Source organism: Xenopus laevis, chromosome 7L (assembly GCF_017654675.1).
Source record: "Xenopus laevis strain J_2021 chromosome 7L, Xenopus_laevis_v10.1, whole genome shotgun sequence".
NCBI lineage: Eukaryota > Metazoa > Chordata > Amphibia > Anura > Pipidae > Xenopus > Xenopus laevis.
The window spans coordinates 80,116,768-80,131,121 of NC_054383.1; the positions used below are offsets into that span (position 1 = coordinate 80,116,768).

At 39.5% G+C, this 14,354-nt stretch overlaps 1 protein-coding gene across 3 annotated transcripts in view; it reads right to left on the bottom strand.

The window, feature by feature from the left end:
• Positions 1-2,265: 2,265 nt before the first annotated feature.
• grik4.L (glutamate receptor, ionotropic, kainate 4 L homeolog) overlaps positions 2,266-14,354 on the bottom strand; it is a 344,981-nt gene continuing 332,892 nt past the window's right edge. For all 3 annotated transcript variants that reach the window (XM_041569223.1, XM_018225767.2, XM_041569222.1), the window contains 2 exons: positions 7,003-7,121; positions 2,266-3,594 (listed from right to left, as the gene is read on the bottom strand). In XM_041569223.1, coding sequence (XP_041425157.1) covers positions 3,229-3,594; positions 7,003-7,121 — 485 coding nt within the window. In that variant the 3' untranslated portion in view covers positions 2,266-3,228. The remainder of the gene's footprint in view (positions 3,595-7,002; positions 7,122-14,354) is intronic.

Consider the following 14,354-nt stretch of genomic DNA (forward strand, 5'->3'; position numbering starts at 1 on the left):
TGGTACATACCATTGCTTCTAATTAGCGCAAAATTGCAAACAATCAGCTCAAGTCTTTTGTTTATCACTTGCCTAGTGAATAAGATCTTGCAGGTGACAGCAAACTGGAAAAGCAAATGATTCAGATTTGTATCGTCTAGTATGATCCCCTGGGTATCCTGAGCTCCAGTTTACTGTATCTAGGAATGAATGGCCATTTAGATAGGATGGCAGTTGTCAATCCCACTGGTGTGAATTACAGTTACAGTTTCATGTGAAATATTCTACATATTTAATTTCCTGCTAGATTCAATTGTGATATATTTTTGTGTGAACTAGAAAAAACTATCTAAAATTCTATCATCACTTTCACGCTGTATTTTATAGCTAAGATTGAATTTTTTTTTGTGTTTCATCTATCTTTTATAGCTGATTGTAAATAACTATCAAGCATCCAAATGTACCCCCATATGTATAAAAAACACTATGTTTGCCCAGGTGGAGTGACATGTAACATACAAATGATATTTGCGTATAAACTGATGATTAGAAAATGCTACCTTCTGATTGGTTACTATACAGCATTGTAGGTCACTAAGCTTGTAGCAAGCTTTGCACTTTTTATTACATTACCCCTTTAGTATCTGGTTGCCATTACTTAATAAAGCCAGTGACCCACTGACATCACCAGCATCATGGTTTCTAATTTTAAAAGCATCGTTATGACCTTTTTCAATAAAAACAAAATATGTTGTGACTCTTTTAGCCTAATTAAATGAGAAACTTCTCTTTCTAACCTCAGTGTCCTCACTTATCAGTCTATGACATGGTTGTATAGCAATTTTGTGGATACAATTAGCTTTTGACCAGAAAGAGTAATAAATGTTCCTGTACCTAATAATTGATTAAAAGTATAACTACCACCGTTTATTATACTATGTAAGCTCTTATGAAACTTTTCTACCATTCTGTAATTTTCTACCTCATTAGAGGTTCAGATTGTAAATTCTTATGTAGTGCATAAGTTCAAATCATTTGTTGACTGGAAATACTCTGAGTGATCCTCTATGGCAGTAAACCCCAACCAGTGGCTCTCGAGCGACATGCTGCTCACCAACCCCTTGGATGATGCTCCCAAGCTCCTGGATTGGAGGCAAGCTTTAGTTGCATGATAACCAGATGTATTGCCAAACAGAGCCTCTTGTAGACTGTCAGTCCATATAGGACCCACCAAATAGCTACAGCCCTTATTTGGCATCTCAGGAACTTTTTTCATGCTTGTGTTGCTCCCCAACTCTTTTTACTGATTGAATGTGGCTCATGGGTAAAAAAAGGGTTGGGACCCCTGATCTACAGTATCCAAACGACTGGCTGGTGGGCCAAACAGATGTATACTAGAGGAATGGCCACATTCCATTGTTGTGCTTGTTTTGACTGGTATCCCAAACAACTGGAACTGCAAGAAGAAAAGACCATATCCTCTCGAAGAACATCTGCTGACTTTCTCAAGAGAATATGGTCAAAATCAGCCAAACTGCCCAACCAAATCTAGACATACGCCTGTTTATTTATTTTAATCTCATAGTTAATTCAATCCATGGTATTCCAAGTATAAAACAGGCATAACTTTGTCAGTACAGATTTGGTTAACAGAATATATTTAAGTGCCAATAAACACTTTTTGTGTTATCTCCTTTCACATATTTGGTGTAGATTTTTGAACCTGTAGCACTTCATCCACCATGAGAATAACAATTGTGCATTTATAGTGCGTGCCACAGTGCAATGTATGTAATAGAACTTTCATTAAACAAAAACATAATTTTGCAAAAAGATCACCCTCAAGAAGGTCTTTAAAAATTTCAATCTGTGAATTGAAATATATAACACTTCGACCTTAAATTTTAGTAAGATAGAGGCCTACCCTTAGGAACTCTCCAAATCTGGTCTTAATTTATTATTTTTTATTGTTTTTGAATGATTTGCCCTTCCATTCCTTTCGAGTGTGCACTTTAAAAATATCTGATTATCAGGGCCACTCACCCAGCAACTAAAAAGGTTTTGCTCGGCAGGGCTTCAATTGTATGATTATAGTCAGTTGCCGTTTTACAAAGACCATCTCTTACATTTGATTTTGACTAAATTGACAATTTGCTGTTTGTTAAGGTAAATTGGACCATAAGAACCAGATAATTACTGAAATCCTGACCTTGAGATCTACAGAATAGAAAATTAGGCTATGCAAAAAACACAAATAAATAAATAAATGTCAGCTGAAGATTTATATAGATTTTAGAGGTAAACTTTGCCTTTAATAACTGTCTTTTAAATCATATTACATTGTAAAAAAGGATGTTGTGAATTTTTTTGTCCTTAATTTTGCAACTTTTTGCTATTGATGATATATATATGACAAAACAGTTTCCAAACAGATACAAATCACGTATTTAAGAATTTCTCTTTATTTTACAGAAATTGCATAGAATTGTAGTTTTCATCAGAAAAAAAAGATTACCTTCTTATGCAAAACATTATCTGAAGTCTTGGAAGGGACAGATTTTTTTTGACTGGATACTCTTGAGCAACAGCAATACTCAATGAAATGCTTATCTGGAAAGGTGGAGAAATCAGTGGAGGCCAGTGTTTGGGCTTGGCACTGAATATGAATATATTTTGAACAAGCCTTTCAAATTTGATGACATAACTTTCCAAGACCCTCTGTGACATTTTTGGCATGGTAATTTAAGACAGGACTATTTTTAGACAGGACTACCTTATTCTCTAAACCAACAATATATGTAAAATAACTTTATCAGTTAAAGTACCCAACAAACGCAAAAAAATCAACACAAAACCTTTACCTCTTTGACTTTGATAAATGACAGATAGCTTTTATGGAAGGGAAATAATTTTTAGGTATAAATCCAATTATAGACAGTCTAGTCATCATTACAAACCTCTGGACCCTATCCAAACAAGGGAATCACATCCAACACTATTTTATCCAAGTAATATTTGGCGGTGCCTTTTAATTCTTTATGGAAACACAGTCAGGTTTTCCAGGAGACCCATCTGTTATGTCAACATGGCATTTAATTTCAGCTCACAAAACAAGAAACTATCAAGAGAGCTTCTTCTGGTACTACTGATCCTTGATTTGTACATCCAGGTGTAAAAAGTGTAAATTTACATTTTTTATGCTCTGTAAAAAACATATAGTGGACTCTTTTCTGTCTCTGTTAGTTTTCGCTACTCCGGCTCACTGCTGTTTGTTGTCTTCTCCCACTCTAAACTGTCCTCACTTTGTGCTGGAGAACCTACAGAAGTTCGAGCTCTGAGACCCTGGAATCGACGGCACTCAGGACATACTCGAATGTGTGTACATCCTCTGGCTACCAAAGCTGCTTCTTGTGCCAGTCTCTGTGTCAGTGGGTCTGGACCAGTGCCTCCACACAATTTACCATTGCTTAGAATGCTAGTATTACGTCCCCGTCTATCATCTGGCGTTAGAGGTCTGCCACGTATCCCACCCCCACGCCTCCGACGAGGCAAAAAGCTGTCCTTGCAAAGGATAATGCTGCTTAGCTCTGACGCCATCTCTTGGCATACAGAAACCTAAAAAACAAAGCATACAAAATACAGTTAAAATTGCATAGCTCACTGTAATATTTGTATTAGGCATTTGTTTTTTCATTTTTATTTTTTAGCCATTTTATATAGTAGGCTTTCTCTGCGCCATCACTGCATGTATAGACTATTACTGTGTCTTAAAATGAAAATTGTTAACTCCTAAAACATAAATATACAATAATATTTGAATTTCACCTGCCAAGATGTTGTCTCCCACAATTTCAGTTACAAAATTAGAGGTTCAAAGATCTCAAACTTTGAAGTTGCACTTTCCTGCAATTTACATGTTTTGAGGTTACATGTTTTTTCCTGTACAGGTATGGGACCTGTTATCCAAGATGTTTGGAACTAGGGGGCCGATTCACTAACTTCGAGTGAAGGATTGAAGTAAAAAAACTTCGAATTTCTAAGTGTTTTTTGGGCTATTTCGACCATCGAATGGGCTACTTCGACCTTCGACTTCGAATCGAAGGATTCGAACTAAAAATCGTTCAACTATTCGACCATTCGACCATTCGATAGTCGAAGTACTGTCTCTTTAAAAAAAACTTCGACCCTCTAGTTTTCAATGTCAGCCTAAGGGGAAGGTCCCCATAGGCTTTCCTAAGTTTTTTTGATCGAAGGATATTCCTTCGATCATTGGATTAAAATCCTTTGAATCGAACGATTCGAAGGATTTAATCGTTCGATCGAAGGAATATTCCTTCGATCGTACTATCTGCGCTAAATCCTTCGACTTCGATATTCGAAGTCGAAGGATTTTAATTTCCAGTTGAATATCGAGGGTTAATTAACCCTCGATATTCGACCCTTAGTGAATCGGCCCCTAGGTGTTTTCCGGATAAGGGATCTTTTAGTAATTTTGATCGCCATACCTTGTCTATTTAAAAATAATTTAAACATTATATAAAACCAATAGGATAGTTTTGCTTCCAATAAGGATTAATTATATTGTATGTGGGATTAAGTAGAAGGTACTGTTTTATTATTATTACAGACAAAATGGTAATCATTTTAAAAAATTTGATTATAATGGAGACTATGGGAGATGGCCTTGCAAAATTTCGGAGTTTTCTGAATAATGGGTATCTGGATAATGGCTCCCATGCTTGTAGTTTTATTAAAGTGAGCCCAAATTCTTTATATGTCTAATAGAAACATTATGAATGATAATATTTTTTCTAAAACATTTCGGTGTTTAATAAAACTAGATGTTCATCCACTGGAAACTAAATATATTAAAAGAATGACTTAAAACCTCAGGTAGGGCATATTCTTATCAGTTGCTATCTGATTTTTTTTTTTGTTAGACTGCCAATCTAAAATAGGTTTGCTGTTAAACAGATATAAAGGTTAGTTAAGTGAGAACCCATACACAACACAGTAAGGTTATCGTGCTTGGCATTTTGTTCTGGAGCTTTTTTCAGCAAACAGCAAGAATTTATACTGATTGTTTCTTATATGATATTTTGCCATTAGTATGGCATAGATACATATCTTTCACCCAATATGCACCTATTGTCTGACAGTCTGCCTGCAGTTTTTCCCACTAGCTTACAGAAAGTGCTCCATAACAATTTATTCTTATTGCAGCTGTCTGAAAGAAATTGTGGAGACCACACATTATGATTAAAGCTTTGCCACCTGTTTTTGCATAAATATTTATCCTGAAAATCCTGATCTTTGCTTTTGTTTTCTAACTTGTTCAAATCTAAATGCTGATTGGTTGCTATGGGCAACATGACCAGTGACGTTTGTCTTTATATTAATATTAATAAATATGCCCTGTAAGTTACATAGTGATCGTTTTTTTTTTACTGTTTTGCCAACCTGACATTCCCTTCTCAACCTATACGTCAAAATTTCTAACGCTAACGGACTACTGAAGAACAAATATGGCAGCCCTCTCATAGAGGAACATGGGGGATCAGATGTAAAAGCAATGGGCAAATTAATTTATGGCAAAATTATCAATAGCATGCAAAGATAATGTTATGAAAGATGTAAAAAATTCACATGACTTGGGGCAGCTGTGAAATTGACAATATGTCTAGCCCCATGTCAGATTTAAAAATTGAATATAAAAAATGTGTTTGCTCTTTTGAGAAATGGATTTCAGTGCAAAATTCTGCTGGAGCAGCACTATTAACTGATTCATTTTGAAAAAAAAATTTTTCCCATGACAGTATCCCTTTAACGTTATGCAAAATGTTTGGAATCTGGGGCTTTCTGGATATGGGGCCTTTCAATAATTTGGTTAACCATATAATATTATTGTCCAAATGCTAAAATCTAAAAAAAGATTAGTTTTTTTACTATAAATTTAAATTTTTAGTGGAAAAAAACCCTCAATTTTTCTAAATATATTATACCCCAATGCTGGAAAAAGTCTGAATCAGAAAATCCACCATCTCAGACCTGCCGAGGTTGTATATAAGTCATGGGAGCGGTCCCTATCCTAATTGGAACTTTTTGTGGTCTGTGCTGGAATTAGACAAAAATCTGAAAAATTCAGGCTTTTCGCGAAAAAGTCCAAAAAAACCTGTAAGATTCGTGAAAACATAAGGAAAAAATAGTTTTCGCTCAATTTTATAGGGTCCCCCCCCCGATCCGATTAAATCAAGCTTTTTTAATAATAAGTAAGGTCAAATCATGGATTCTAGTTAAGTCAGACTTTTTTATTTTAAAATATCAGAAAAATTTCAGATATTTATATATCCCCCCATCTTTTTTAAAAAAAGAAGAGGGAGCAAAGCAAAATCATATCCAAAAATCAATAACTCAGATCTTTCTAGATAAGGGGAATTGGTTTTAGCAAAATTGGCTATATAATGTTACGTTTGTCCATTGCATGAAAAGATTACTACACAATTTTCCTTCTATTTGTGAAAGAATTACACAATCTATCTAGTAAAGATAGGTTTAAGACTATTAAGTAAAACATAGATTTGTTGTTGCAGACTGCCAACTGGGGGCAGGATAAAGATAAATAAAAGTTTTCTGGTAGTAGATATCCAGGAGCACAAATATGGTTGATGAATTTTACTCTACTGTTCATCATTATTTTTTCCTGTAGACTGAGAAAGACAGCAAAGAACTGATGCAGTCAATTATATGTTCCCTTCTTCTAGTTCTACATTTACTTGCAGTATATTATACTGTATATATTGTACTAATATACAGTAAATAAGAATTCAGGTTGGAATATCTACTGTTAATTGCCCAGTTGGTATTAGCACTTAAAACTTCTTAACACATGTTTACCAGTCTGTGGATAAACCAACAGAATATTAAGTGGATATTTTATATATTTATTGTTTCAAAAGAAATTTCAATGGAAAGAAATGTCCCTAGCTACATATTACATAAAGATGAATGTATATTGGAAGTTACCTCACTGTCTTCAGCATTCCGTGCAGTCCAAAGGAACTCCAGCATTGCAATTAAAATAGCTACAATAAGCCCACATATTAATACCACAAATATACCACCAATGTTTTCCATTCCCAGACCTGTTTAAAAAAAGAAAAGAGGTTGAGAGAATGGTTATGTAATCTATAAAAACTGAACAGATTACAACACACTGAAAGACAAAAATGACAACAAATCTAGGGTCTTTGCTTATAAAATGGTGATATATAGGAATTAAAATACGTAAATGTCAATATAATTATTAGCTAAAGCTTGTGTCAGAATATATCAGTGTGGCAACATCTCTGTGGCATGACTTTCAGCATGATTTGCAGCAGAAATTTAGAAATCATGCAAATCTGTGCCATGTTGCAATTTCATTTTCACGTTTTTTTAAGAAATATTGTGGCCCCCAACGATAATTCATAAGAATATGTCAAGGAATATGGAATATGTGCAACCTCTTCATCTTTTGACAGTTTGAACCCTCTCATGCCACCATGGAGTACTAATGTGCAAACATTTCATTTTGGGGGTTATTTATTAAGGTTCAAGTTTTGTTGGGCACCGCCAAGTGCAAACAGACTTTCCTTCTAATTTAACTACAGAACTATGGCTTCCATTTTAATTTCTTTAGTGTCATGCTTGACCTTGCAGAACTGCAGAACAGATGAGAGTGCATGGAAGTGACAAATCATACCAAAATGTTGTTGTGTTCCATGCTCGAAACTATCATATAAAGGGTTGTGTACGAGGGAATTTCTATTTGACTAGTGACCTGTATAAAACCACTTTCAGGCTTGTAATTCAAAAGGAAGCAAGCAAACCCCACTAAACACAAAAAGCAGGCAAATCCATGACAAACGTATAGGAGAGTAGTGTCAGGCTCTTTTGGAGATTCGATAGGAAGAGCAGTTAGAACTGCTGTTAGTGTACAGCTTGCTGAACTTGACCCGAAGGAATAGATGCAAGCCAACAGCGTGGTCGGAGAACAGGCAGAGAGTCGGTAGACGTGCAGAGGTAAACGTAGTCAGGGACAGGCAGAGGTCGGAGGCAGGCAGAAGATATTCGTAAACGGGAATCAGGCAGAGGTCAGTAGGCAGGCAGAAATACTCGTAGTCAGGAACAGGCCGAGGTCGATGGCAGGCAGAAGGTAATCGAAGTCCAGGTCAGGCCGAGGTCGGTAACAAGAAAGACAAATCCAAAGAATAATCTGAGAACACAGTAACAAGCACAAGCAAGGAAATCACCAAGCACTGTTTGCTCTTGCTGACGTCTTTTTAAAGGGACAAGTTTGGCGCCAAAAACGTAATGACGCAGCGTCAATGCGCCCGCGTCCACCGCGACGCGCGCGCGTCCGAATAAACGGACGCGCGCCCGCGCGACAGACGCGCGCGTGCGCGACAGACGCCGGGAATCCTCAGGAACCTAAGCACCCCCGTGTCTGCGCCCCGGCTGCGGTTACAGGTACCTTACATTGCCCCCCCCTGAGGGGCGGCCTCAGGACGTCTTCAGCAGGTTTCTCAGGGTGACTCCTATGGAAAGCTGAAACCAACCTTGGAGCATGAACGTTTTCCACTGGTTCCCAAGAATTCTCTTCGTTAGGAAAACCTTTCCACTTGACAAGATACTGTAATCTCCTGCCTCGAAGCCTTGAATCCAGAATCTTCTCTACCTCAAATTCCGCATCGCCTTGACAAGAAACCACAGGAGGAGGAGGAAGGATACGACCATGAAAAGTATTTGGAACAACCTTCTTGAGCAGAGCAGAGTGGAAAACAGGATAAGCTTTCAAGGACTTTGGTAATTCAAGTTCAAAAGAGACAGGGTTAACAACTCTTTTAACAGAAAAGGGTCCCAGAAACTTCGGAGCCAGCTTCTTGGAGGGGTTAGAAAGGCGTAAATTCAACGTAGATAGCCAAACTTTATCACCCACCTTGAATTCCGGATCCTCCCCTCGTCTTCGATCTGCAAAGATCTTAAAGTTTTGTTGAGCCTTGCTGATGTGTATCTTCAGAGTCTCAGAGTTTTGCTTCAAAAACTTCAAACGATCCTGGAGCGAAGGAAGGGTTATTTCAGGCAAGATATCTGGAAACATAATAGGATGGAATCCCACATTAGAGAAGAATGGTGTTTGACCTGTGGAAGAATGTATAGAGTTGTTATAACAGAACTCAGCACAGGGAAGAAGTGAAAACCAATTGTCCTGGAGATAAGAAGAAAAAGTACGAATATATTGTTCAAGAGTTTGATTGGTTCTCTCGGTTTGGCCATTAGTCTGTGGATGATAGGCAGAAGACCGGGATAATGAAATACCTAAAGCCTTACATAAAGCAGTCCAGAACTTAGAGGTAAATTGTGACCCTCGATCGGAGATAATTTCATTGGGTAAGCCATGCAGTCTCACAATTTCCTTAATAAATACCTCTGCAGTAACTGCTGCAGAAGGTAACCGAGGAAGCGGAATAAAGTGAGCCATTTTTGTAAGACGATCTACTACCACAAAGATAGTGTTATATTTGTCAGAAGGGGGAAGTTCCACAATAAAATCCATCGAGATCGAACTCCATGGTCTCTCAGGTAAGGGTAAGGGGCGAAGTAACCCTACCGGTTTGTTACAGGATGGCTTAGACCTTGCACAGGATTCGCATGAACGTACAAAAGAGATACATTCTTTTACTAACGAAGGCCACCAAAAGAATCTTCTAGCCAAATCCAACGATCTTCGAATCCCTGAATGTCCAGCTAAGGGATGATCATGAATAAGTTTAAGAGCCTCTAGACGAAGACTGGGAGGAACCACCAACTTGTTGTTTCGAAAAAGAAGGTTATCTTGAAGAGACAAATCATTAACCCCAGGATAATCCGTTAGTGACTGAGGGAAATTTCTTAAATTCTCGATAAAAGAAGATTGAAGAAGTAAGAAATGTCCAGGCTGAAGAATCGTGTCAGGTGCCACATCTTCCTTTTCTACAGGAAAGATTCTGGAAAGAGCATCCGCCTTCATATTCTTAGAACCAGGCTTGTATGTGATATGGAACTGAAAACGAGAGAAGAAAAGTGCCCATCTTGCTTGTCGAGGATTTAATCTTTTTGCTGTGCGTAAATATTCCAAATTTTTGTGGTCAGTAAAAATGATCATTGGATGTACAGCTCCCTCTAAAAGATGTCGCCATTCTTCTAAGGCTCCTTTAATAGCTAACAGTTCCCGATCTCCCACGTCATAATTCCTTTCGGTAGGGGATAATTTCTTAGAAAAGAAGGCTACTGGATGTAAAATGTCCTTAAGTCCTGTGCGTTGGGAAAGAATTGCCCCAATGGCCACCTCCGAGGCATCAACTTCAAGAATAAAGGGTTTGGATACATCAGCATGTACGAGAATGGGGGCAGAGACAAACAACTTCTTTAGACATTCAAAAGCTTGTTGAGCAGCCGGAGACCAGAAAAATTTAATTTTATTGCTTGTAAGGTCGGTGAGAGGTTTGATAATAGAAGAGAAACCTTTGATGAACCTTCTGTAAAAGTTAGCAAACCCAACAAAACGCTGAATACCCTTACGATCCACAGGCGGAGGCCAGTTAACAACTGCCTCTACTTTCTTGGAATCCATCTTGAAACCTTGATCGGAAACTAAAAAACCCAAAATTCAATGCTGGATCTCTCAAACTCGCATTTGGAGGCCTTGGCATAAAGTTGATGTTGCCTGAGGCGAAGTAACACCTCTCTTATATGAAGACGGTGTTCATCCAAGGAATTAGAGAAAATTAGAATATCATCAAGATAAACAATGACGAATTGGTCCAACAGATCATGAAAGATGTCGTTGACAAAGTGCTGAAAAGTGGCAGGAGCGTTGCAAAGACCAAAAGGCATGACAGTGTATTCGAAATGACCATAACGAGAACGAAAAGCAGTCTTCCACTCATCCCCCTCACGAATACGAACCAAATTATAGGCTCCTCTGAGATCAAACTTTGAAAAGATTTTAGCACGACAAAGTCTTTGAAAAAGATCAGGAATGAGGGGTAACGGATAACGATTCTTGATAGTTATTTTATTGAGTTCTCGGAAGTCGATGCAAGGTCTTAAAGAATGGTCTTTCTTTTCGACAAAGAAGATGCCTGCTCCAGCGGGAGAAGTAGAATGTTGGATAAAACCCTTAGCAAGGTTTTCATCGATGTAATCCTTTAAAGTAGCCAGTTCAGGTTCGGATAAAGGATAAATTCTTCCGAAAGGGATGGCTGCACCGGGAAGTAAATCGATAGGACAATCATAGCTTCTGTGCGGAGGAAGGGAGTCCGCTGCTTTCTTACTGAAGACATCCAAAAAATCGTGATACACATTAGGGACCAATTGAAGAGTCTCATCATCCACAGTGGTGAGGCCTAAAACTTGTGAGGAAGGAAGACAATTCTTACGGCAGTAATTAGAATTAAAAACAAGTGTCCCAGACTGCCAATCAATACAGGGATTGTGACTTCTTAACCAAGGAATTCCAAGAATGACAGGGAAAAGAAGATTTTCCATCACATCAAATTTTAATAACTCAAAATGCCCCTGAACAGAAAAGGTCGGAATATGTGGGGTCTCCAGGGATACTGGTCCCGAAGCAACAAAATTTCCATCCGCCATCTTGACAGGAATGGGCTGGGTCTTGGGAATGAGCGGAATCAAATGAAGATCTGCAAAAGCCTGGTTAATAAAACATCCACAGGCTCCCGAATCCACCACGGCATCCACTTCAAACTTTCTTTGGTTCCACTGAAACGAGAGATGAAGTAGAATATAAGATTGTAGCGATGGGATGCAGGGCAATTTGTAAGTTTGAGATGAAGAAATTTTACCATCAGGTCTTGTGGGACAATTCTTAAGCAGGTGTCCAGCCAGGCCACAGTACAAACATAGATTTAGACGTCTACGTCGAAGTCTCTCCTCCACCGAAAGTGTCTTACGGACCACGCCAAGTTGCATGGGTTCTGGGTCAGAGGAAGGAGAGATTGGGAAAACTGGAGGGGGAGCAGTAGGGAGCACCCAGTCCGGAGTAGATGAGGTGACACCTCTTTCTTGGCGCCTCTCCCTGAGTCTCTGGTCAATTTGAATAGCGAGAGAAATCACTTCCTCCAGGGAGGAAGGTAGACCAACCCTTGCCAATTCATCCCTTAGGGTGTCGGACAGTCCCATACGAAATTGATGTCGAAGGGCTCTGTCATTCCAGAGGGTATCTGGAGCCCAGCAACGAAACTCAGCCACATACTCTTCTACTGGACGACGGAGCTGTCGAAGGTTTCGTAGAGCTGCCTCAGCTGTATCTACTTGATGAGGGTCTTCATAGATTTTAGACAGGGCCTGAATGAAGGAATCCGTCGTAGCCAAGAGAGGACTATTTTGCTCCAATAAACGGTGAGCCCACGCCTGAGGTTGCCCTTGAAGCAAAGAAATCATCACTCCCACCCGGATCTGATCGGTAGCATGAGACTGAGGTTTCAATGTAAACAGAAGACGGCAACTATTAATAAAGGTTCTAAAAGTCCTTCGGTCCCCAGAAAATTTGTCAGGCATAGCTACCTTAGGTTCATGAGAAGAAGAAGTTGCTCCTCCGGCGGCAGCACCAGATTGTCCAGATGTGGGAGCGACTGGAGGCATCGCAGAAATCTGTAAATCTTGCAACTGTTCTTGCACATGCAAATAATCTCCCCGCAGTTCTCTCACTACCTGGGTGAGTGAAACGATTTGTTGAGACAAGTCAACCAGGGTAGGCAACTCTTCCGAATGCTCCATTTTGGGCTTGGTGATTCTGTCAGGCTCTTTTGGAGATTCGATAGGAAGAGCAGTTAGAACTGCTGTTAGTGTACAGCTTGCTGAACTTGACCCGAAGGAATAGATGCAAGCCAACAGCGTGGTCGGAGAACAGGCAGAGAGTCGGTAGACGTGCAGAGGTAAACGTAGTCAGGGACAGGCAGAGGTCGGAGGCAGGCAGAAGATATTCGTAAACGGGAATCAGGCAGAGGTCAGTAGGCAGGCAGAAATACTCGTAGTCAGGAACAGGCCGAGGTCGATGGCAGGCAGAAGGTAATCGAAGTCCAGGTCAGGCCGAGGTCGGTAACAAGAAAGACAAATCCAAAGAATAATCTGAGAACACAGTAACAAGCACAAGCAAGGAAATCACCAAGCACTGTTTGCTCTTGCTGACGTCTTTTTAAAGGGACAAGTTTGGCGCCAAAAACGTAATGACGCAGCGTCAATGCGCCCGCGTCCACCGCGACGCGCGCGCGTCCGAATAAACGGACGCGCGCCCGCGCGACAGACGCGCGCGTGCGCGACAGACGCCGGGAATCCTCAGGAACCTAAGCACCCCCGTGTCTGCGCCCCGGCTGCGGTTACAGGTACCTTACAAGTAGAGACATGGAAGTGATGAAAAAGGAAAAGACCCTATTGGGACATTAAGCAGTCCAACTTTTTGGATTGGGAGTCCCTTAATGGCTCCCAAATTATCAGACAACCCTGTGTCACAGACTCATCTGCATATTCAGTACATGTATAGAAGTCACTAGGGGTCATTTAATATGTGCCAGCCAGGGTGCTAAGGAAAACAAGTGCAATATTATCAGTGTTACTTAGCTGGTAGTGGCAAACTGCTTTCCTCCCTATGTTTGCTGAAGTGAAGTTTGGGAGTAGGATTAATTGAACCCAAAGGGTGGACTGCACTTAATTGCTGTGTGTCAACTTGCTAGGACTGTGTTGTATATCATATACAAAATAGAACTCACTAATAATATAAACATCGCTTTGGGCTGAAAACATCTTACTTAAGATATACCAGCATACATATTCTTCGGCACACCACTTACTTTTTCTTTAGGGTGCATTCAACTCCTCCAGCTACTTCCAAGCCTGGTTTTCATACAACGATTCCCATAGGGAGGAAGCACACCAAACATATGATTTTGCCTTTTAGGACATTTATTCAGCAGTGTTGGCACAAGCTTTCGGCACAAGCTTTCACCTGAGGAAGGGGTTGACCCCGAAAGCTTGTGCCAACACTGCTGAATAAATGTCCTAAAAGGCAAAATCATATGTTTGGTGTGCTTCCTCCCTATGGGAATCGTTGTATCTTACTTAAGATGCCATCTCAGAATCCAGTGAAGTTACACAAAAAGGATACCTGACTTCAAACAAAATTCCATGCATTGTTTCTAATAAATATGCCATTTCAAAATATTCTGTTTACTAGGAGACTTATTTATTAGTGGAAAAAAGAAGAAAAATTGATCAATGCACATTCCCTGGTCCCCTGTCATATGAGTAATCTATGCAGATGCATGTATTTACAAAGA